At 37.8% G+C, this 25855-nt stretch overlaps 1 protein-coding gene across 2 annotated transcripts in view; it reads right to left on the bottom strand.

Annotated features, from left to right (window-relative positions):
• Positions 1-25855, bottom strand: part of nlgn2a (neuroligin 2a) — a 374697-nt gene that overhangs the window by 99770 nt on the left and 249072 nt on the right. The window contains exon 3 of one of the 2 annotated variants that reach the window (XM_030162864.1): positions 21931-21984. The exons of the other annotated variant lie outside the window; for it this stretch is intronic. Within the exon in view, the coding sequence (XP_030018724.1) occupies positions 21931-21984 (54 nt within the window). The remainder of the gene's footprint in view (positions 1-21930; positions 21985-25855) is intronic. 2 annotated transcript variants of the gene reach the window in all.

Genomic DNA, 25855 nt, shown 5'->3' with positions numbered 1-25855 from the left:
ACATTTTTTTCTAAAATTAATTTGTTTTTGATCATCTAATAGTTTGCTATACTATGTTGCAAATAAATGTTAATTTTAGACGACATTTAGTCTATATAATGTATATTATTATGGACGGAGGCAGAAAAGCCAGGTGTAGATTACTGCACAAAGTGAGAATTTTATTTTCCTTGGTCAAGATATGTGCAGTCAGTCCAGCTTGGATTTACAAGGCTGACAATTAATACTGAACAAACAATAATGCAAACTATGAATTATGAAAGAGCTGCAGCATCTGAAACTGACCACAATGAACATTTGAAAGATAAACAGTACCACAGTGCTTCAGTTTCAGCTTCAGAGTTTGTCATGTATTTTATGGATTGTGATTGTCTGTCTCAACTCACCATAAATTTTTTACGATTAAGATTTTTTTTTCTTTTTATCAGTTACTAGAAATTTCAGGCGAACCCATTTGAATTCCAGGCGACTCCATGTGGGCTTCTGACCCCATAGTTGAAAAACACTGCAGTATGTGCACAGAACTCTTTTGGTTGAAGACTAAATGCTGCTCCTCAAGTCTATGTTCTCACTGTGTGTCTGAGCTTATAACACTGGGGCTGTGAGGATCAGTGAAGAGTTGGGATGATCCTAGCTGCTGTAGTGTTTGTACTCTGCCTACACCAACTTCACTGCCAGTAACAGCAAGCAAACACCTGCACCACAGCTCAATATGCCACCAAAGACTGAACCAACAAACCAACTTCTATAAGACACAAGTGAAACATGACTAAACCTGCATTATCGTCACTGCTGTTGTCGTGAGGTTGCACAACATACGTTATACTCTGCATCACTCCCACTTATATAATGTCGTAAGTCTATAATTAATGCAGTCCAAGTTTCAAAACCAGATGTGAAAACATGCAAAAGCAAACACCTGCAGGCCTCCTCTCAACAGTCTGAGTGTTAACAATGTTTTTTTCTGCTTTGGCAACAACCTGCTGGTTATATACATCCAAAAACTGACATCTGTTCCAGGCAGTGCATTCAAACCAAACACACACATTTAAGATGGCATTTTTGCATATTCTCCTCATATACACCTGTTAACCCATAAAAACCTAAACAGCCACTGTCAACCAAAAGCATCTACTGATTCTGAGCAAGAACATCTTCATCAACAACAGCATCTTCAAGATTAGCTGTCCAGTGTTTCAAACCTTCAGACCGTTTAAACCTTTTGCCATTATTTAATTGAGCGACAAAAAATTAGACATTTTAACCCATAAAGATCCAAACATCCACCAGCCACCAAAACCATCCACTGATCTAAACCGTTTAATACCTGTTGATCCACTAATCCTATCAATACATGGAAATAATTAGTGTAAAATACAGTTATTCATCTTTTCATGGTCATCCGATACGAACCATTTGGACATTCAGAGGCTGCTGAGTTACCGTAGAAACACCTTCTACAACACTGATTCAACAATAAAACCCATGGAGTTGGATCAATGACAGTGATGGAGACTTTTATGTTTAGTTAATGATACTTTTGCTTAAAAAGTCTCTTTTTCCTCATTTTTCTCAATTTCTGATATAATAACCTTCACCTTTAATCTGAGCTTTTTATAAAAATTTTCATGATCAGTGAATTAAATATAGGAAAATATCTGATTTTCACAGAAAAATAGCAAAATACAGAGGATAATATTATAATAAATAGTGACTTAAGAAAGGTTAAATAAAGAGAAAAAATCATTTGGGAACTGACACAAAAGAAACACTGGGTCTTTATGGGTTAAAGCCATGAAATACAATTGTCGCTGATTAAATGCCACACAAGGCGATAAACAATAACATGTGGAGGTTTGCCTTTCTGGCTGAGGTTATTCATGCTTTGTTTATGTTTTCTGGATTCAAGCTCTGACTAGGATGAATGGTTGGCAAAGTGTTCCTTTTGGTCAAGAAAAAGTGAATGTTTTCCAGTATTGTTTCTTTATGGAGCCCCCCATTGATAGAGGCAGACTATGAGCCAACATATGCACCATACTGGGTCTCATCAGACAGCGTAAAAAACTGATTTATTATAAGAGCGTGGAATTTACAAGAGTGGGGTTCAAAACTGAGGTAATGCGAGATCATTTAAGGAGTTTGCTTTACTCTGGTACTCTCATACTGTCTTCCACATACAATTATTGTAGGTAATTCATTTATCAAGACAGGGGTAGTTGTTTGTTTACCTGCTTTGCTAGTTTCAGCTTCTTAACTTTGTTGTTGCTAAAATAACGAAGAAACCACGACTTCGGGATGCTCTCAGGGAATCTCTCCCATTCTTTATTTGACAGGGGGTTTTATACAGGGGTGATCTGACATCATTGTTACCATAAAAGGAATCGACCATCTGATGTGTACGTGATAGACTTTTTAGCCAAATATGATGATATGTTATTAATGACCCTCTTAGAATGGTTTGGAAATGTGCCTGTGAGAATTTCCTTTCCTTTCCGTTCACTCACCAATCCCTCTACCGTGTGCCTGGTAAGGTCTTGATAAATGATGAGTGAATTATGTACAACGGGGGTGTCAAACTCATTTTAGTTCAGGGGCCACATACAGCCTAATATGATATAAAGTAGGCCGGACCAGTAAAATAATATAAATAATAAGATAGGAACTTATAAATAATGTCAACTCCAAAGTTTTTTTCTCTGTTTTTGAGTGAAAAAAAGTCAAATTCTGAAATGAAAATATTTACATCTACAAACCGTACTTGAACATAACATGAACAAATATGAACCTGAAAATTCTTAAGAAAAATAAGTGTAATTTGAACAATATTATGCCTTAGCTTATCATTTATACATATGCATTACAACTTACAGATCACAGTGGATCTACAAATACACACAACATTTAGTGAGAGGCAGAATATTATTACAATTCCACATACTTCTCTTAAGAAATTTCAGGTTATTCACATTTTTTGTAAAAGGCTAGCCTGTAAATGTAAATATTTTTGTATAATTTTACTTTTTTTTTACACTAAAACAAAGAGAAAAAATTGTAGTTTTCATTATTTATAAGCTATTATGATAGTATTTTACTGGTCTGATCCACTTTAGACTGAAATAACCTAAAATGATTCTAACATCCTTGATTGTTAATGTCGTTAATGTAATTTCTGCATTTCACAAATTCATCCCAGGGGCCAGATTGAAGCCTTTGACAGGCCGGTTTTGGCCCCTGGGCCTCATGTTTGACACCTGTGATCTACAATAATACTTTGCTTTACTGTAAATCATATTTGAGTGTCTTGAGAGTCTGCGAATAAAGATGTGGACTTGAAATGTGCATAAAAGGTCCAATGTCAGGGAGCGGTGATTTGAACCCTACCAAAAAGTCCAAACCAATAGAAGTAACAAAAATGAAAAGGCGTTGGAGTTGGAGGGCGATGCTTATTGTTGCTTATTGTTGTGAAAGTGGTGCTCAGCTTTCACCTCTGTACTAAACACCTCCTGTGTCTTCTATCCCAAATCAGACGGCGCTGTGTCTCCTTTTCTCCGGCAGATTAAGTGTGGGCGAGTTAAAAAAAAAAAAGGAGCAGAGCGAAGGAGAGAACTCTAGTAGGGCCGATGGGAACGGCTGAGTAACTGCCCAGGTCTGCCTTAACAACAACATGCTCTTATTAGACTCCATAACATCTCCAAAAACACAAGAGCTCCTCTCTAATTTTCTCCTGCTGCCTCTCTCTGTTTCTTTTTCTCTTTCTTTGAGCAGTGCATTGTTTATCTTTTCACTCTTGCCAACAAGTGGTGTCTTCTTTTCCTATCTTGTTCTCTGCGGCTCGGAATTTTTCTTCTCCACTCTGGCCTCTCTCATCTTTTGTACTTGTTTGTTTTCTGATCTCCATTTTCTCTGTGATACCCCCTTTCCTTTTCATCTCCCCCGCTCTCTCTTTCTTTCTCTGTCTTAATCTACCACTGGCTAGCTACTTGCTGTGAGAGTCTATTTGTAACCTCTCTCGTACTCACAGCCCTGTATGTTCAAGCATCTTGTTATTCCAATTGCACTGAGTAGCCTTCCTCCCTTTTCTTTCCTCGCTCCCTATTTGTCTTCCTCTATCTTTCGCTCATCTCTCTGTCATAGGGCTTTTGTAGCACTTCTACTGTTACATTATATCTCTCACCCCCTCCTCTCTCCCATCTGTGTTATAAATAGTGGTTGGATTAGGCTGACTTTTTGTTTTGCTCACTATTAGGGAGAGGATCAATTCCACAAATTGAGTGGATGGGGAAGCGAATGCACACACACACACACACACACACATATACACACATATACACACATACACACACACACATCTGCTCTGTCCTCCAAAATGCCACAGTGAAAAAGACGGCACAAACACAGGCGTTGTTCTTCTTTCCCCACTGCTGTCTCTCTTTCCCTTCAGTCTAACCCCCTCTTCCATTCTCCCTTTCTTCTCCCCTTAAGCCTTTTGGACTTCGGTTGACCCCCTTTCGTCATATCCCTATTCTTCCTCATTCCCACTGCTTTCCTTTTCTTTGTCCTTATCTCCACATTCTTCATGCTTGGCTTCGAACAAAATACCCTCATTTCTCTGTGAGTGTTTTTGTTTATATGACTTGGGAGATTTATGTGTTTTATGATAACTGCCTCTTTCATAATTACAAAATTTGGTTTGAAGTGCTACGGAAAGCAAACACACACACACACACTTATATTCACACTCATGTAAATGCATCTCTACAGTAATTTAAAAAAAAATCATTGTTTTTACTACAATTAAGGCATTACATTAACAACACACGTCCCATTATGTTGTAACAAGATAAATATTCATGCAGGCAGTTCTTTGAGGCATTGTGATGCCTTAAGCTAAATGCTAATGCCGGTGCTTCTACATTGCTGATGTGTAGCAGGTAATATAGCATGGTCCCACTTTGAGCTATGCCAGCTACTGAGCTAGCATTTGCTAATTACGTCTAAGATTCAGAGCAGAAGCTAGCAGGAGTATTTTGGTGTCTTACATTTAACAGGATATGAGTCTGAGTGTCATACAGGGTGACACAAAAAAATGGGAAGTTTTTAACAATCCAATAAAACCAAGAGTGATGGAAGAAAAATATTTTATTCATAGTAGTTGAAACCTGAAAACATGCCATTTAAGAAACAATGATGGAATTTTCATTTTTTAAAAATTACTTCCTGTAGATGGCGTCCTCCTGTACGAATGCATTCTTGAAATCTGCTGTTGAGATTCCTCATTGACCGCTGCAACATCTCAGCTGGGATACTGTGAATTTCATCCTGAATTCTCTGTTTTAACTCACCCAGAGTTCTTGGTCAAGTCGTGTACACTTTACTCTTGGGATAGCCCCACAAGAAAAAATCACAAACGGACAAATCTGGCGATCTAGGGGGCCAGGGAAATTTACCGAATCTTGAGATCACACGGTTACCGAACAATTCTCGCACAGCCTCCAATGGTTACTAAAATGGGGGTGTGTTTACTTGCTCAAGTTCACTGTCTCGTAGTGCTGCCAATTGCTCATGTCTGCCAATACGCACTTCAAAAATTCCCGTTTTTTTGGGTCACCCTGTAATTTAAAAAAAAAATGAAAATTCCATCATTGTTTCTTAAATGGCATGTTTTAAGGTTTCACTTACTATGAATAAAATATTTTTCTTCCATCACTCTTGGTTTTATTGGATTGTTAAAAGTTCCCGTTTTTTTGTGTCACCCTGTATGAAGGTAACAGCTCTCTGAGACACAATGATGCTTTAAACTAACAGAATATCTGCGACGTTTATATTTAACTGGAGATTTTCAGCATCGTGCACTTTTAATTTTTTGTGTTAGCATGTTAACATTTGCTACTTTGCAACAGAAATCATCTGGGTACTTCTATGAAACTGGGTTCATTTTGGTACCTGGTACTTTGCCAGATTTTTTAGATGTAATAATAAAAGAGAAATTTAGACATATTTCCCCTAGGATGTACCTAATGATGACCTCAGATAAATGCAAAAAAATTATACTCTTGCTCTGAGCCATCCCAGAATTAATGAATTTTTAATCATATATTGGGGGGTGACTCTGAATTCAGTGCCTTTTGTGTCCCAATGATTTACCTTAAATATTTTCACATACAGTAAACCACAAAATGCATTTTTAAGTCAGAAATGGAAAGGCCCATGTGTCTTTGACTATAACACACAAACATACTGTGAAAATCATGTTCTATTTTTTTTTTAATGGATTACTGAAAGTGTAGAGGTCAGCCAAATATGCATGTCCCGAGTGACTAAAGTTATATTTTTATTGGATTTAAAACCAAGAATAAACAGTTGTACGCCAAAGTTTTTTATATTGATGAAACGACCTGATTTTTACTTTAACCTACATAAAAGAAATTGGAGAAAAACATACAATTTACTAATAAAATATCACTATTTAATCGTGTCCGTCAGTGTCGCTCAACCCGTAACAGAACACCAATTCCCCCCTTTTTAAACATGATGGTTCAGTCCAACTTCCTCAGCAGCCAGGAAGTGACATCACTCAAGTCTTCTCCAACTGACACTGTAAAGAGAGGTAGGTGTTAACATGCTTTCTTTCCCATATTTCATTGTTTTTACTGTCAGACTGGCATTGTCAAGCTCACCTGTTCAACCCCGTTACGTGTATGAATGATATTTAATATTGTTTTGGAAAAATCAAATGATAATGTTGGTAAAATATATTACATTCTTGTTTTCCTCATGCCATGTGGTGTCCCATATCCCAGCTAATGGAGATTTGTGGCTACTTTCAGCTAAAATCATCAACCCTGTAACATTCCACCCTGTAACAAAATGGCACCGAATTCAGAGAATCACCCTGGGGCCAAAAATAGGACCAAAATTGGGACAGGAAAAACTATCTAGGTGTCAGTGCATTTAATCTGGAAAACATGGCTTGAAATGGTCTAATATACCACTATAAATAAAGACACTGTGTTAAATTGGTCAATCCCATTGGTTTTTCTAATCCAGACATCTGGGTTTTTCATGAATCTCATTCCAGGTCTCATTCCAGGTTTTGCGTGTAACCTATCGTGTCCACTCGTGCTACACATGGAACCTGCCCATTTAAACACAAATAAATCATGAGTGATTTTGAAACAGCGGTCATTTTTGTGAAACACTCTGCCTTGCATATTTACTTCGACTCCCAAAATGTACCTGAGAGAATAAAAGGCTATTCAAAAAATAGTAACACATAATGTTTGTGTCCTTTTTACAATGTTACACACAGATTTTTGTATACAAAAATAATATAGAATATATAAAAATGTGTTTTTATCTGAAATATAGTTTCTCTTTTATCTCAGTAAATATTTATTTTTAAAACAGACCCAAAGTACTTCCAAACTTGCTTCATAACATTAGTCTACACCTGGTTTGAATTTTTAGCCCTCATGTCCTGTTTTTAGGACCAGTTTCATAGAAGCACCCATATTCTGTACATCAAAGATAATAAATGCAAGATGCAGTATTGGTATGGAATTGCATACACTTAGATCAAAATGCACAAAGACTAAATAAAATAATACAATAAAACGTATTTTCCCAGCACTTATCATTAGCTATCTAGAAACACATTGTGAAATGAAAGCTGCTTGTGTAGGAAGATATATGATTTGTGCAAAAATGGGTTCTATAGTTATTTACTTTGGTGACTTTGGGAAGTTAGTCTCCCTAAAAGATGGGACAGTGGCAAAACCCACTTGAGACAGATACAGAAGAAGAGTCAAGTAGGACTAGTTATGACAGAACTTACAAAGTACAACATAAGCTAAAAGGAATGGTTTTTTTTTTTGCAGATATTTTAGCTACACATTTTAGAGATTTTGAGTGTCTACAAAAACATGTGCCAGCCAAACTGATTGAAATGACACTGGAGGCAAATTAATGTTTAAATTAAATAAATTAATGTTTAAATTAATGTAAAAATTGGTTTATTTTTTGGGATCTATGAATGTAAATCAATATAAATAACACCGGTCCACATGGAGATACTGATATGTCCATTCATATGCAGCTTGCATGGCTTAAAACCTTACCTAATATCCTAAAAGTGTGAGGGAATAATAATAATAATAAATAATAATAATATAGTGTCGAATGAAAGATATTACATGTGACCAGTTGTCAGATCTGCAAGAAATAAACTAAATATGAGAGAATTTAGGAGGTGTGATGTTTGCATTTATATTAAGATTTTTAAGACTTTCTACTTCTCTATGGTTTACTGAGTCACTTAACTCAAAAGTAAAGAGCATGAAAATACATTTCTGAATCCTGCATATGTTTAAATGTATTATTTTAAGAGAACATTAATGTATAAATGGCACTGAAAGGACAGACGGCTCTCAAGTAATCCTGTGCACGTAGAAGTTTCCTTGCTTTTGACTCCTTTGCATTTTCATATTGTGTACAACTATGACTAAAATGTAATCAACCATGCTTCAGTGCTCCTTCTGGTCTCCTTCCTTGTCTTGCTCCTTGTCTGTCCTCATGCAACCTCTCATTATCCCCGGTCCACCTCCCTCCCTCTCTCGGCCCTCGCTACTTCCCTCGCTCCTGTAACGATCTGCCCATTACCGCGGTTGCCGTTCCAGCCCTGGTTTCACGGGGTGTCTGGGGTCTAATTGGAACTGAAGGAGTGTTTGTTGCAGTGAGGCCTCATTGATACAGGCTGGGATCCAGAGATCTATCCCCCTATAGAGTCGGATGCTAAGTGAGTCTATACACAAACTCCCATCACGAATGCACACACCATCCAAAGACAACATTTACACATATGTATGCAAACACATGTAGATCTGCTTTTGTTAAATGTTTCAATAAAACATGCTCTTCTCTTTAAAAGGTGCCATTTTTGGTTAATTGAGTTGAAAGAATTATTTGGCACTAAAAATGAGGGAACTCAATATGCTCTATTCATTAGCTAAAGCCCAGGTCAGGCCAAGGAATCATAATGAGACGGAACTGTTTCAGAGTGTTTCAGGGAAGTGTTGAAACCTTACAAAATCTCACCTCAACCTAAGCCAGTGGTTGGTGTCACCTGTTAATGACCATGTCAAGTTGCCATTTGCTGGTTTTCCAACTTAACGTTATTCTATATAATGTATGTTTTTCTCTGTAAAGAAAAAGAGCAATGTTTATCACCACCTGTTCCTGTGGTGAAACCCTGTCCCATTGTTAGCGTTTTCTTTCCTTAAGTGGCACCGGCTTTTCTAAAAAAAAAAAAAAAAGGAACTGCTTTGAGAACAGACTTTTTTTTTGGGATTATTTTCACCAATTCGTCAATGTTACAAATACAAGTAAGTAACACTCCATCCTCATTTATATTTCAAGATGTTAATGATATCCAGCTATAAACAAGCGTGAGAAGCACAGAGTTTGAACAGAAATAAAAAGTTTGTTGCTTTGGGAATTGAGGATTTCAGAATGTTGCATGTATGCTTTGCAATTAGTTGCAAATTTTCATCTCAACCACGTCCGCCTTTTTGAACACTAAAGGATTTGAAGGTTATCTGTTCTCTCCTGCAAGTAGCAAAATTATTCTTATTACTATTATTATTTTTTATTATTATTATTTACTGCTATTCATGCTTTGTAAAACCCCACACATGTAGATGAGACACTCAAGGAAACATTCTACTTGTGTTATTGGTATGTATAATATAATCCTGCATGGTATTTCCTTGTGGATGGGCTGAATTGTTTTCCATTTGCAAGAATTTAAGTTCCACCAGGACGAGCTGAGAAACAATAAATTGGATGCAGAGTCTCCACTGTCATCTCCATTCAAACACCAGTGTTCCCATTAAGTAATGCTGTCAGCTCTGCCACTACCCACCGCTCACAATCTCATACATAACAATACCGCCCTAATTGGAAAGCTACTGCGACAGTTACAGGTAGAAACACACAACCACAGCGACAACAAATCTGAGAGGGAGACAACAAAAGGAAACAAAAACACTGGCTAGTCCAAGAGAGTAGGACTTTTGTAACTAAACAAAGTAAGTTTATTTAACATGTAACAGCAGAAGTGCACGTGTGCACAGCGAGAGAAATGATTCATGTGTCCTGCTGAGTATGTTAGCGCATTAAGCCTCAGCAGGTGCGCGGTTTGATCTGAGATCTCTGGGATCTGCCGCACCACCACCAGCAGCCTGGGTGTATTGATGTAACACAGTGTGTGTAACCGTACATTTTGGATCAGTTCTGCAGTGAGAAATTCATGTTTGTGCTTGCTGTCAGTTTAAGAGGAAATAGATTATCAACAGCCACTTCTTTCATCTCGTCTGGCCTGACAGTTAATCTGATGGCAAAATACCAATTTCTACCTTAGCTCCAAAGCAATGGATGGTTTTCAAAGTTCAACCACACCCATAATTTCCTTATATCTTGGCAACAGAAATAAAAAATGTAACATGCCCTTGCTTAAAGGCCCCTTGGCCTTCAGTCCACACCAGGGTTTCCTTATCATTGACTATCTGCTGTTCCCCCCTCGGTTGAGAACTACTGGTGCATGCCAAAGTTTTGCGCATATGAGCAGACAGATGGAACTGATGACAATACCCTGTGGCGAGGGCCGAGGGTAATGGAGACTGATCTCATGAAATCATGTTGTATGTCACACAAGGTCGTACGGCATTTGGAATGCTATATGAACGCATCTTTGACCTTTCGCATGTTATTCAACACCATTTGATCACATGTCAATTTACGCCAAAATCTCCAGTTCACATAACCCTAACCCTGACTGTCAGTGTGTGGTATTTGACGTGGCGTGAACATACACCCAGAAAGCTTATAATTAGGGATGGGAATCGATAAGAATTTAACAATTCTGATTCCATTATCGATTTTGCTTATCGATTCTCATTGGGTGAGGGAATAAAATTGTACAAACAGGTGTGTTTGCATTAACTGTCTTTTATATTTCCATCTCTGCACAGAAATTATAACATATACAGTATGTACAAGTAATAATAACAGATGACGGACTTACTAATTCCTCTATGTCTCCCATTGTTGTGCACTTCATTTTCTTTCCCCCACCTTTCTCACCCCTAAACTTTTATTTGAGGGGGCAGGACGTTTGTTGCCTGCACTGGAACCGGCCTGGTGTTCGCTCTGCTGCTACTAAAACAAGTGTTGCTAAGTAGTGCATCAAATACGTGTTATTCCTGTAAATGAATCACATGCTGTGTGGACAAATGTCTGAGCATATTGAAGGGATTCCACCCTTTTGAAGAAATGGAAGCTTTGCAAGTGTTACAGGTGTCCCTGGTGTCGTCTTTTTGGACCGTTTCTGCCTCAACGCAATGCAGCATGCGGGTAACGTCATCACGCATGCGCAACAAAGGCAGAATCATTAAGCAGGCAGGCAAACAGTTCCAAGGAATTAAGCTACTGGGAACCAGGTCTCAGAAAGAACTGGTTCTCAATTTCCCATCTCTACTTACAATGTGTACAGATAACATGCCAATTAAAAGTAGCATGTATATTTACGCGGGTCATGATATCACGTTGTTTAATGCATCGCTAATGGAAGTCTTCCACCTGTAGTCCCACATGACCACATATGTCTCCTGTGATGGTGCAAAATAAACTTTTGGCTCTTCTTCAAGCTAGTAAATTAATGAACCTGCCTGTGTCACTTACTAAAATATTTAATATACAACTAAAAATGAGTCATATAGGTTTTCCATGTGACCTAATTCTGGAACATCATCTATGGAATCAGTTTTTTCTAAGATGTTTTAGGTATGTTTGACAAACTAGCTGGAATTATTATCATGTTACACTTAATTACTCATAAACAAAAGCACTGGCAAGTTTGATTTTAGGAGTCAGAGAGTGTAGAAAAGGACAATTCTAGTTCCAGAGAGTCTAGTTCCAAAGGCAAATAGAGTATTTCCTTGACAATATTTTCAGCCATAATGAGAGTGAAAGATTGTCTGTCTGAACCCATCGTCATGCAGTGTTGGCTGGGATAGGATGCAGCACCTTCACAATGCTCCGGGGGATTAAATAGTTATGGGAAATGAAATAAAGAGTGGATGTGCGCCACCATACTTCCAATGAATCACAATAAGCATTAAACACCACTAACTGTGGCAGAATTCCTATTCAGTTCAATGTGTGCAATTTCATTCCCTGCCTCCTTCACTGTATGTGAATGTGCATTTTATCTCCTAAAACATGCACCATCCAAGTACTACCTAGAGTACAATTCACCAATATTACTGATCTCGCCAGTGCCTGCTGGGAGGTCTTCTCGGCAATGCAGGTTGACAATTCCAAACTTCATTTGTTTCAATGAGCACTTTAAAGTTTACTGATTTGGATTAAATAGACCCACAATAGCTCTTGGCTAGCTGAAAGCCAGCGTTGGGGTATTCACTGAGGTCCAGGAGTGGAAGAGGAGCTGAGCCAGCCTTCACTGTTGCTTGCCTCCCTCCCTTATAGCCATTACACATGGCAATAAACCCAGCCAAGTGCAAAACAAAAAACTGTGTTGAGCCTTTTCCCAAGCGCTAAGCTAGCTGACAGACGACAGGGCGCCAAGTTGTGCTCCCTCTCTCCTTCTCTCTCTCCGTCTTTTTCTTCCTCCCGCCGCCCGGTACCTTCGCGATGCTTTTCATCTTCATCTTTTTTGCTCTGCTTCTCTTCCTTCCCTCCTCTTCATTTTCTTTGTCTTGTCAAAGGGTTTCAAGCTCAATAAAATCCTATCTGTCAGCGTGCGGTGAGTAGGTGTATTTGACACGATATTGACACAACCTTGACACAACGTGGGCCGAACGTTGAGGTAATGGGGAGGCAGGGAGATTCAGCAGCAAATAACCAACAGGCCCACTGAGAAACAGAGTGGATAGAAAGAGACAAGAGATTGAGTCTCTGTAGTAATGTTAAAATAAAGTTGGTTTGACAGTACGGTTGATCCTCCACTGCAGAATATTCTGTTCTGTTCTGTGCCATGCTGTACTGTGCTATTTTACTCTTCTGCATCAGGGTGTTCTAGGTTGTTGTCTGGTCCCTCTTCTGTTTCTGTGTTTCATTTACATACAGTATATGGAGCTGCAATTTTGCCTTGTTCTCCTGCAAATATTCATCTGTTTTCCCTCATTCTGTCCCTCACCGTTCCTCCTTTTATCATTTCTCAAATTACTACTCCATCTTGTCCTTGTGTCATCTCATTCTAGTCTAAATCTTGTTGTAAATTCATTTGTACTCAGCACATAAGGATGTAAAAATGGTGAAATAAATAATAGACCGGATGCTGGTCTCAATACACATAGCCTCTGTGTCCTTCTGTATTTCCCAATTTAGAGATTTATCTGTATTATACACTACATTGAAGATTACAGCGTGTGTCCCAAAAAGCCAACAGGAAATAGAGAGATTTAGCACCAGAGCATCTCCCAGGATGCTCATAATTATATGAAAAAGATTAAATGTGCCAAGTTTCCATCTTTGCATTGTGTGGTTTCATAAACCAACGGATTGCGAGGTGTTGTAGAACGAGTGCGTACGCATGAGAGTGCGAGCGGAGACGTCGATTTGGAGAGATGCTGCACTGCCCACAGGCCTTGTGTTAGCAGAGTTATAACCACAGTGGAAACAGCACATAATACAGAGAGACAGAAAGAGAAGGGGAGGAGGGAAGAGCACCAAAACGAGAGGAAATTGAGAAAAATACGTGGATGTGGAAATGAAAACAGAGTGGAAACAAAAAGCCTGTATCTGTCTAGCACAGACAAAGACAAACAAACTCTTATTATTCCTCCACACTATCCATCTTGCCAACCAGGAGAGAGCATCATGAATGTTTTCTATTGTCTAGTGTTTCTTCAAGTGTCTCTGTGATAAAGCCACTCTGGCGCTCTGACATTTTTCATCTAACTCAACATCAACAAATACAAAGCATCAAGGCAAGAGTTCCTCTGCTGTTCCTATCACTCTCACTAATGCCCCGCAATGTTTCTTTGCCTCTTTTACTTGTCGTTCGCCGGTTCATTTACTACCAGTCATGTGAAATTAACCCATAAAGACCCAAATATTCACAGCTGACCAACAGCATCTACTGGTGTAAAATGTTTAATACCTGTTGATCCACTGATCCTATCAATACATGTAAATAACTGAAGTAAAATGCAGTTTGTCATCTTTTCATTATGTACATTTTTGCTTTAAAGCAATCCATTTATAGATGAATTTCACCTATAAAGACCCAAAAACCCGATGGTGGCCAAAACCATTTTCTCATCTATAATGTTTAATACCTCTTGATCCACTAATCCTATCAATACATGTAAATAACTGAGGTAAAATACAGTTTGTCATCTTTTCACAGTCATCAGATATGACCCATTGGGATGTTCAGAGGCTCCGTAGTGAACATGGAAACACTGTCATCTTCCATAACACTGATTCATGCTTATTTTATGTCCAGTTAATGATATATTTTGCTGTAAAGTCACTTTTTCTTCAGTTTTCTCTGTTTTGATATAATAACCTCTGAATTTACTCTGACTTTTAATGAACATCTTCTAGATCAGGGCAGCAGTCTCTCCGGCGCTGCATTTTACACTTTACAGCAGTCAAATAACTCCAACTACAACTAACTACAAGTAACTCCTGAACCATTTGATCTATCCACAAAATTCAAATGGCATCCGAAAGCTGAGATCCTGAACTTTCTGACACTATATAACACTTTACGGAAGCGATGTGGGACTGTATTAGAAGTAGAGAGGAACTGTTTCAAAGACTTCCACACAGGCTTAAAAATATGAATCCATAATATAGATACTGAATGTTCAAGACCAAAAAGCATGTTTAAGCAAATGTAAAATAGTTGAAAGTTTATTTCTGCAATCTCAAAAAGTTTTGTTATGGATATTTACAGTTGTTTTTGGATAATAAATATGTTAAAAACTTCGTCTGTTTCTTTCTTTTTACAAAACGCACTGATTTAATCATTTATTCTTTATGATAATGATAATTCATGGGCAGATATTGAAAGTTAAGTTCTTCCTGAAAACAAAGGTGAAAAAGAATTGGCAAAAAAGACATTTTCTGATACTTTTATTGCAAAGAAAACATGAAGACACTTAGGCGGCCTTTTATAATGGCAGGGTTGATTATGGGAAAACACTTGATTTACATTGAACATTGTGAAATGCAGAGTATAACATTTTAATAAATGTTGTTAATTCATTTGGGAAAGACAAAAATTTGCAAGTTGGGACAAAAATTGTTGTGGGTCTTAAAGGGTTAAAGTCTTTCAGCTTAAAAATAATATTTGGCAGTCTGAAATATACATTTTCCTTGGGAATACAACATCGAAGCTATTTGCAGCTATTATGTGACACATTCAATTAAAAAAACATTCATTAAAAGCTGATTCAGTAAACTGAGCTCATTCACTGAGACAGTGGAGGAACACAACTGCTTTCTGCAGAGACACTGTTACAGGCAGTTAATCAACGGCCCCTTTGATACAGAGCCATTGTTTCTCTCCGAGTATATAGTGGTCAGCAGGGACAGTAAATTTCACAGATAAAGTTTACAAGCGTTTGGTTGGTATTATGTTCAATCCTTGTACTCTCTCTCTCTCTATTTACAAGTATTCTTAAGAGTTGGTAGCATTTTGTGTTTACAGTGTTGTCTATGAGACAAGCTCATTCCTAATTATGAACAACACGAGTACAAATGCTGACACTGCTAGACAGAGCTGTAAACACATGCTTGTAAACACACGCTTGTCGTTGTTTTGATATCCGTTATTTACTGTCGTTTATAGAGGTTTTTACTTTGTGTGCTTGTTGATATTTAGATGCAAGACACAAATATTAAGCATTTTGAATACAATGAGCTATGATATCGCTTCAAAAAAATATTTTCAGTTCCATTCGAGTTATGTAATACTAAGAGTGGGCCTCTGCTGCTGAAGATACAGACACGTTCCTATTGGTTCATGCAGCGTTCTACTGGCCTGTATTATGCTGTGTTGAACTAAGTTGTTTCTTGGATTGTTACATAGTCGGTCTGTTTATATAATAACCAAAACATAATTTATTATTCTGTTTAAGTACTACATAATATTCTAAATAATGCTCAACTTGGTCCTTACAAAATACTGCTTTTGTATTTGATAAACACAACCCTCCACATACAATATTATCAATTTATATAAACTAAGGTCAATGTCTTTAAACAATGTTTACGTGTAAAACAAAGGCTTAATGCACTAGTGTGATGTACTGGGGTAATGTTCTTCTCAATTAGAATAAAAATGTGTTTTTTGCTAAATGTTACCTTTTTATTTGTTTTAAAGCTTTTTATGATTGAACCATGTTTTTTCTATCTTCAATAATATTTTTTATAGGATCCATGGATTCAATTACATGCAACAACTGAAGTGTAGTTCAAGATGACAAACTCACAGAGAATTATCACCAAATTCTGCAGTTCGTCTAAGAGCAGAAGAGAATTTTGCATCTTTAAGCTCATTGTTTTGATTTCACAAGCCACAAACTCCTCTAATCAACCTTGTTTCCGACACTAAACTGGGGAGAGCAAATAACAGTTAATAACTCAATGTAATGGAGCATTTAGGAGCTGAATATTTACTTCAGGAGCTGACTGATTAAAAAAAAGAAAAAGATCTAAAAGTGGGTAAATTTTGACCTCAGAGCCTATTCTTCTGGTCGTGTTAAAACCTTAATTTAAGAGGAGAGTCGCCCACTGTAACTGAAAGAAATCATTAAAAACTTTAAGATTATGTTGTTGTCTTTTACTGTCAGTCCATTTTAGAAGACTTTTTAGCATCCGTTGTTCTCTTTTCCACTTAATAATAAAGATTTAACACTTTAAATCTTGACTATAACCACTGCAGTGTGGGAACATCCTTAGCACCTCAAAGAAACAAATGCAATATTGGCTGACGGAATCTCTGAAGGTAAATCTGAACCTTTCAGCACTTTGTGTGATTAATGATATGCAATATTAAAGTATAATTAAATACCCAGTTGGATGGTTCATATTGTAATCATCACTAGTCAAGAAGAAAATTGACTGCTTTATTGAAAACGCCAAAGCCTGCTTCGATCCATTACAAATTGAGCAACGTTTCAATGTTGAAAGTAGGAGATATATCAGTCAATTTACAACAGTAAAAGAAGACATCAGTTATAATAGTGAAAGTAGCGGGCGTATTGGATTCAGTAACAAGAGCTTTCTTTTCTTTTGTCTTTGATTTCTCAGCAGTCTGACACAAATTTAAACGCCATCAACTGTATCTCATCGCTTTGTCAATTTAGTTTGAATGGAATTTTTCCTTTAAGATGCCTATTTGTTTTGTGCTAGCGATGTATGTGCATGTGTGTGTATGTACGTGTGTGTGTGTGTGTGTGTGTGTTGGACAGGGGTGACATTGTTCCTGGCAGAAATATGTTTCAGGTTGGGGGCTCAGGTGGCTCTGGTTTGTCTCTGATCAGAGCTGACACACAGGACGGCACAGTAACACACTCTCTCCGTCTCTGTCTTGATTTAGCTCAGTTGCACGCTTGTGTGTAATCTCCACCTCCCCACAACACACACACACACACACACATAGCGCCGCTGTAAGCTCTATCAATCTTTTCAACATCGCCTCGACACTGAGCAGCACTGCGGCCCAATAGCCTTCCTTCTTGCACCTGATGCAGAATCCTGCTGCTGCTAAATGAAGCCATGTGGCTGGGCTGGAAAATGCTGCCTTAAACCCTTATTGCTCTCCCTCAAAGTACAGTATGTACTTTATAGTCGAATTCAATAGGTATATGAATAGGTTTTGTCGTGTCCTAGAATATACTGCTTCAAAGCATGCCCATCTGAAAAGGCTGCTGATGTGCGCTTGAAAGAATGAGGACAAAATGAATGGACTGATTGTGTGCGCTGTCGCTGTTATCAGATAAACAGCGGCTGTGTAGTTTTTTTAAGGCTTTTTTTTTATTATTGAAATTTGTCTGGCATTTTAAGACTGTTATTTGATGTCTTTTCAAATATAATTGGGGAGGATTTATGCGAGGTTAATGTTACATTAAAAGTCTCTGCACAGTGAGTCAGGCTTTCAGCACTGGGATGTGTATTTGTGGAAAAACGAACACCAGTGAATGTCTAGGAAGCAAAATGACATAATAAACGTTCTATTGCATTAATCATCTTAATTGTTTCGTTTGTACTTTTTGATGTAAAGAATTCTTTGGTGACACACTGTTGTGTTTTAATATGAAACGTCTTACTATATAGAAATAATAACAGGTCAGATGGAGGATAAATAAGCCAGGAGGGTCATACTATGTTTGTGAGGTCAGCTCCTTGTCTAGATATTTGGGGCGAGTTTTCCTATATTATTTGCACTTAGCAGGTTTTATAATGTTTTTAACCCATAAAGACCCAGTGCTACTTTTGTGCCAGTTCCCAAATGAATTTTTCTCTCTATTTAACCTTTCATAAGTGATTTATCACCATTTATTACACTATAATCCTCTGTATTTTGCATTTGTCAATGTATATCACATATTTTTCCTTATATTTAATTTACTGATTATGTAAATATTCATAAAAGCTCAGAGAAAAGTTGAGAGTTATTATATTAGAAACATAGAAAATGAAAAAAAAAGTGACTGAACATAATCCAAGTGTCTCCATCCACTGTCATTTATCAAACTCTATGGGTTTTACTGGTGAATCAATGTTGTAGAAGGTGACGGTGTTTCCATGTTCACTATTGAGCCTCTGAAGGTCCAAATGGGTCATATCTGATGACCATGAAAAGATGAGAAACTGTATTTTACACCAGTTATTTACATGTATTGATTGGATCAGTGGATCAACAGGTATTAAACAGTTTAGATGAGAACGTGCTTTTGGTCACCGGTTGGTTTTTGGGTCTTTATAGGTTAAATTCACCCATACATTGATTGCTTTAAAGCAAAAATGTAAATAAATAGAAATATAATGAAGATATTATGTAATTCTTAACAAGAATAAGGTTGTGAAGTAAAGAGAAAGCTTTAAAAAAGTGTTAAGGTTGATTTTTTTAAATCTACTATTAGTCACATTGAATGGAACTGGTGCCACTACAGAGGCGTCATGTTCTGCTGTTTGGTCATGGCCTGTTGCTGGGTTCTCCTATACTGTCACTTGACAGACAGGGTACCACACAGAAGTCACTTTGATACTCATGTGGTAGAAATGAGCAACACAGGTGAGTTTATATTATTATTTAGGCAAAGTCTTTAGTAGGAAATGGTTGGGCTGGTTCATACCCTAATTCATACTACGTTAATTTGTGTGTTTTCCTTTTCTTTTTCTCCTTTTCTTATTTTATCTCTAAACCTAATGATCTACACGTCTGGCGGACTACCCCCTGTGCCAAAACATGGCACTCTAAGGGTACCCTGGGCACCAAATTGTGAGTATACCCAGCCAGCGTGTCCATGTGGGCCCCAGACGGGTTACATTTAGGCTGCATAAGGGTCTCATGTGGGTTTGTCCACAGTTTCCATGGCGGCCCCACATGTGTTTGCCCATATCAGAATCAGAATCAAAATCAGAATCAGAATCTCTTTATTGTCATTGTACCAAGTACAACCAAACTGAGGTAAAGCTCTCAGGTTCAGTGCAAGAATTTACAGACAACCAATATCAGTAAAACAACAACAAATATCAGTAAAACAACAACAAATATCAGTAAAACAACGACAAAGATCAGTAAAATAATGACAAACATCAGTAAAACAATGACAAATATCAGTAAAAGGCACAGTTATTTACATTAAAAAATAAAAAATATTGCAAACTAAGATATTCGTAAAACAAAGAATTTAAGTAGTGTGAATAACATGAGAAGTAGTGCAAATGACATGAAAGATAAATATTCTGGGCTAAAATAGTGTGAAGAATAAATAATATGAGATATTTAGATCTCTGATTCTGACATGGGCAAACACATGTGGGGCCACCAATGGAAACTGCAGACTAACCCAAATGGGACCCTTATATGCAGCCCAAATGTAACCCTTCTGGGGCCCACATGGAAATGCTGGCTGGGATACGACAATTTGGTAGTGAGAATGTGTTGGTTGAAAGGTATGTAATTCCTCTGGTACATGAGTGACAGTATTTTTTAAACTCTTGCAAAGGCAGTGATTACCATGCAAATAATGGTACTGATTAATCGCTGGGCCAATTAATTAGGCTGGAACCAGCATCAGGTACCAATTATTTCATGGGGCTGGTAAATAAAAAATTAAAAAATGAATGCAGAGACATTTACATTGCAGGGAGCATACGCTGCTCTGGAACAAGGTTAACACTAGAGATTTATTAAAACCAAGCATGGGAGGTTAAATAAACCAAATAAAGTTAAATAAAGATGAATTTGAGTTCATTTGAGTTGCATCAGCCATCGGATACCTTACCCTGGTTATTCAGTGCACATTGGCCACTGAAAACCTTAAGAGTCAGTAGTTCTAAATGCAGTAGTTTACCTGCACCTTTATGTATGATCTAGTTAATATAAAATACTTGTATGTACTGTACATGTATGTGTATTTGTTTTTAGGGTTTATTAGTCGATCTGTACCATTTTTAGACAGACTTGTTTCCTTTTTGTCACTGTTCCATTCCTGGTTTGTTTGTTTTTTTCTTTTCTTCCACATGTACCTAGGATGGGATTTGTGTTTAGGACTGTGAAATCAGAGCAATGGGATTAACACATCTTAATCAAACAAGGTTAATTGTGCGTCATGATGAAGGATGAAAGACATATTTAGAGGAGGGGAAAGCATCTTGACTGGGCTCGACTGCTTTGACACTTGCTGACTGTGGCAGCTCAAAAAGTTGCGTCTGTGCCAGCGCGTTTGATCACCAAGAAAATCCTCTTGTGCCAAACTTCCTCCGACTCCCAACTTCAAAAATACCCCAAATCAAAGAGCATCACGGAGCAAGAAAAAGATTCACCCGCACAGACCTCAAAATAGCATAAAGGGAAATACGTATCAAAATATCATCAGTCATCTTTTTCTCCAAGAAACAAGTCCAAAAGAATAAGGAAAAGGGGGGGAGGGGATGAAAGTGCAGATAAAATCACCTCCACAGTGTATGTGCTGCAGGTAGGAGATAAATTAACAACAGGCTGGGAGTTGTGTGTCCTTATTCTAGCAGCTGATTAAACCCAAATCTTCCAAGCGGGGCACAAGTGTCCTTGGATGTCCCCTTTTTTATTTGATGTTATCATCATTGACTTGGTATAAGGCTAGCCTAATATTTGTGTAGCTCCTTTCTCGATGGCAATTTCATGTCTGTGCTCGGGATAATAATAATGATGATGCACCTCATTGTGTAAGCGGGTCTCAATAGGTGCTTTGTTGTTCAAAACCCTGACAACAGTTCAGTTTCGGGGACAATGCTGTTAGTTGGACAATGTATTTTCAAGGGCACAGTGCTGATGATGATGTCCGAGGCTCTCTCTCATTTGTTGGTTGAGAGCGAGGTGGAGACCTCTGGAAAACACACACAACCGCCTGTACAGTCAATGACTTTATAATGAAGGGTATCTGGGTTCCATTAGCCAGGCGCTATGATCATCCAAGGTTGCATAAAGCTAATGATTTGCATAGTAAAGACAGCTTTTTAATTGCAACGGTCAGCACATACACTTACACCAACACATCGGTATGCATCTCATATTCAAAGTCCCACCAAAGAAGTTTGACTTGTGTGTGTGTTTTCCACTCTATGTATAACACACCCCCCAAAAAGACTTCAAAACAAGAAAAAAGGAAAAACATGCAACAAAAATACCTTCGTCTCGAGGCTTGTTCATTGAAGATTCATCATGTTTTTTTGTGAGCGGACCTAGGGTTAAGAAAAAAAGGGGGGAAAAAGAGAAAAGAGAAAATTCAAAAAAGATTACTGGCAAAAACGGAAAAAAGAATATCAAAAAAAGAAAAGAAGCAAGAGAAAAAAGGATAAATCAGCAAGAGTTCATGTTTGCTTAGTGTTTTTTTTTCCTTTAAAAAGAGTACAAAAACAAAAACAAAAGGCATCACAGACACAGATTTATCACAAGAAAAGACACAAGATCAAAGAAAACTGTTTTGGATGTGATTTCCTCCTCTCCCCCTGCAGAAGAAACGCCCACTGTTTATGGTCTTGCTCCCTCTTTCTTTCTTTTCTTTAAACCCTGTTTGTTCCCTGAGTCTGTCTCTTCTTTTTGTTTTGTTTTTTTTATTTGTTTCCTTGGGAGCTGGTTGGGTGGTGAAGGGAAAAAGGGGAATGCTGAGTAATAAGTAGTGAGCTCCTGTGGTTTGAAGAACAGAACCCAGACTTTTCCTCCCACCATTTCATCAGAAAAAAGACACCAAAAAAAAAAAAAAAAAAAAAAAACAAAACCCAAAAAGAAAAAAAAAAAAAAAAAAAAAAAAAACAGGCAAAGAAGAGGACACCTAGGACGAATGACGGGTTTGGGTCCTGATGCTCAAACCCCAAAATTGAACGCTGACATTTCAGCAGTAAAAGCACATAGAATCAGTCAATTAGGCCTTTTCAGATAGACACTCAACACAAAGACACCTTTAATTAAACAGCCACTGGTGCACAGATACACAATGACCCTGTAATGGTAAAAGGCAGGTTAAACATTTTGCAGATAAAATAGGGCACAGGTGCTTTTGTGTTCGGGAGTGTGTGCATGTGTGTTTGTCATTGTTTAATGGTTAAAGCAGAGCGCTATTCCCCAGGCGGGTAAATAATTACGCAGCACAACAGCAGTGTGTCAATTTGAAATGACAAGTAAGCGTGACGCTAATCGTGCAGAGGAACGCAGGTAAAAGGTGAACGTAATTTGATCCCCATCTGCCCACTGGCTGTTTTTGGCAAATTAACATGAGGTGGAAAGAAAGAGGAGACGACAAAGAAGTAAACAAGGAGGTTAAAAACAAAACAAGCTGCATCCTTTTTTTTTTTTTTTTTTTTTTTTTTTATTTTATTTTTTATTTTGATGAACAGCTTGCAAAGGAACCTGACTGTGACTAAGTGCTGTTCCATCCTTCCTCGGGTTTTTAAGTGTTCCTCGACTTCTTCTAATAGACTCGCAATCATGAGGTGAGGTGTTTAAGGGAAACGCTGCAAAATTATCTTATTCATCTTTTTTTTTTCTGCACACATATTCAGCTGTGTTCATCATCCCGGCAACTTAGGGAATAAAAGACTTAACTCACACACTTCCCGTTTCAGGGCGAAGACGCGTATTTTGTGTTGAACTGGAAATAATATGATGAAAATGACTGTGGACACGACAGTTATCAATAAACCAAAAGGCAGAGATTTAAGGGTTATGTATGCAATTGTCTATGCTGAAAATAATAATAATAAATAGAAAAGCACTCGGAGAGCGCAGACCTCCGCCAAGGCAGATCAGTCCCCCCCCCGAAATCACCACCAAAATTTAATAATTTGTTCCATGTGCCAGTATCAACATTTCCTGAAAATTTCATCACCCCCCCGCAGATCACCACCAAAATTTAATGATTTGTTCCTTGGACCAGTATCAACATTTCCTGAAAATTTCACGAAAATCCATCCATCCATTGAGTTATCTTGCTAACAGACAGATGAACAAACAACCCCCCCCCCCCCCCCGATCACCACCAAAACGTAATTATTGGTTCCTTGTGCCAGTATCAACATTTCCTGACACTTGTCGGAGGTAATGATAATAATAATAATAATAATAATAATAATAATAATAATACATTTTATTTATAGGCGCCTTTCTTGGCACTCAAGGACAGCATACAGTAAAACAGGAGAGTACAAAGAGAAAAGACAGCTGAATAAAGAGTGGATTGTCTGGAAAACCGGTAGTGTTTGATATGGTTTGTTGGTTCAGCGCTGAACTGCTGCAGCCCTGTTCCCCCCCTCCAAAAAAACACACATTTCAGAAGAAGCTGAAGTTTGACATTTGAGTCCCATTTCAAACATTTGGACTCCTAAAACTCTTTGGGTGAGTTTGGGAACAGATGTGTTATCGGTTGTCAGTCAGTGTCAACGTATTACCATGGTAACCTGACAAAACATGGATGAAACCATAACAGTGATTTGTGATTGACACCAGGAAAAAAAGACAGTAATGTATATAGTTCTATTTTTTTTCTAATTATTCCATTTTATTCAGAACATTCACTAATGTAAGAGTTGACTAATGAGTCGTATATGAAAGAAAACCTAAAAGTTTGAATATTTTCAAGAATTACAGTCCAGAAGTTGAAGCTTTATTTCACAACCAGAGTTAAAAGTCAGCATAGGCAGAATATTTCCACAGTGATAAACCATTTATTTTATTTAAGCCACAACAAGTACCAACCACTGATGCACATTATGTAGTAAAAAGTTTAGCAAGCTATAAAGAAAAAAAAAGCCCTCTGTCAATTCAAAGAAACATAAGTAACGGCTTTTTATGGGGGGGGGGGGGGGGGGGGGGGGGCAAAATGGGGAAAGCAAAAATCAAGCAACCATTACCAGCCAAGCAACATGCTGAGAGAACGAGTAAAAACTGAGCTTGATTGACATCTTTTTGCAATGAGTGGGTGAGGAGCCCGAATCATGCAGAGGCAAAAAATAGCTGCTTTTCCCGACGTTTTAAGACTCTTTTCCCAATCAGAGGAGCTGAGGTGACACGTGCATGTGCGGTTGGATGGGGCACCACACGCCAACTCCCATCAACCCCCTGTATCCCCTACACAAATCTATAGATGACAGATAATTACCTGCAAATACAATTAGAGTTATAAATAAACACGTCAGAGGTTGTTTGTGCATATGGCGAACGGAGGAAAAAATCGTCAGTTTTTGGGAATGTTATAACTAATGATTTGTGATGCATAATGAAGATACTAAAAAATATTCCCAGCATCCTTCTCTGTTCTTTTTTTTTTGCTCGTATTTTGCAGCATCTACATTGTAAAGGGGAAGGGGCTGGGGGGGGGTGATCCACTGCAGCTCTCTTTGATGCTGGTTATGTAAGACTTCACTTTGGCTGCAGTTTTCCTCACACTCACACATACATATAGTACGTACACATACACACATACGCAACATCACACTCACAAGTCCTAATACAATATTCATGCATGGAAAACAAATGTAAGTTACACGGCTGATGCACACGCATTCACACACTGTGAAAGAAAATAAAGGGGACGATGGAGACGATAACACAGAGTGGGAAGTTGGTGGTTATTTATGTCACTGTATGTGTTAGACGACATGTGGGCACCAGTGTCTGACGACTGATAGCACCGCTATAGGGAGGGAGTGAGGATGACGATGATGATGATGCTGAACACTGTCTGATGTGTCACTCAAAGTCTCCATAGACATGTTTAGATCTGATGACTAAGAAGAGTGTGTGAGTCACATCTATATACATTTCAACAGAATTCTTCTTTTTTCTTTTTTCTGTATTTTATCATATAGAACAAAACAAACTAGAAAAGCACTTGGAGAGCAGATCAGCCCCCCCCCCCCTCCAAGGTTATTATCGTTAACGAAAACTAACGAAATGATGAAAACTAGAATTGAAAAAACATTTTCATTAACTGAAATAAATAAAAACTCTGATTAAAAGAAAAAACAAAAACTAACTGAAACTGTATTGTGTGTTTACAAAACTAATTAAAATGTATAAAAATTACGGATAAAATTCCCTTTGTTTTTGTCTTTGTCA

This window comes from Sphaeramia orbicularis, chromosome 18 (genome assembly GCF_902148855.1).
Source record: "Sphaeramia orbicularis chromosome 18, fSphaOr1.1, whole genome shotgun sequence".
NCBI classification, from domain to species: Eukaryota; Metazoa; Chordata; class Actinopteri; order Kurtiformes; family Apogonidae; genus Sphaeramia; species Sphaeramia orbicularis.
This window is presented reverse-complemented; position numbering and strand designations above follow the sequence as displayed.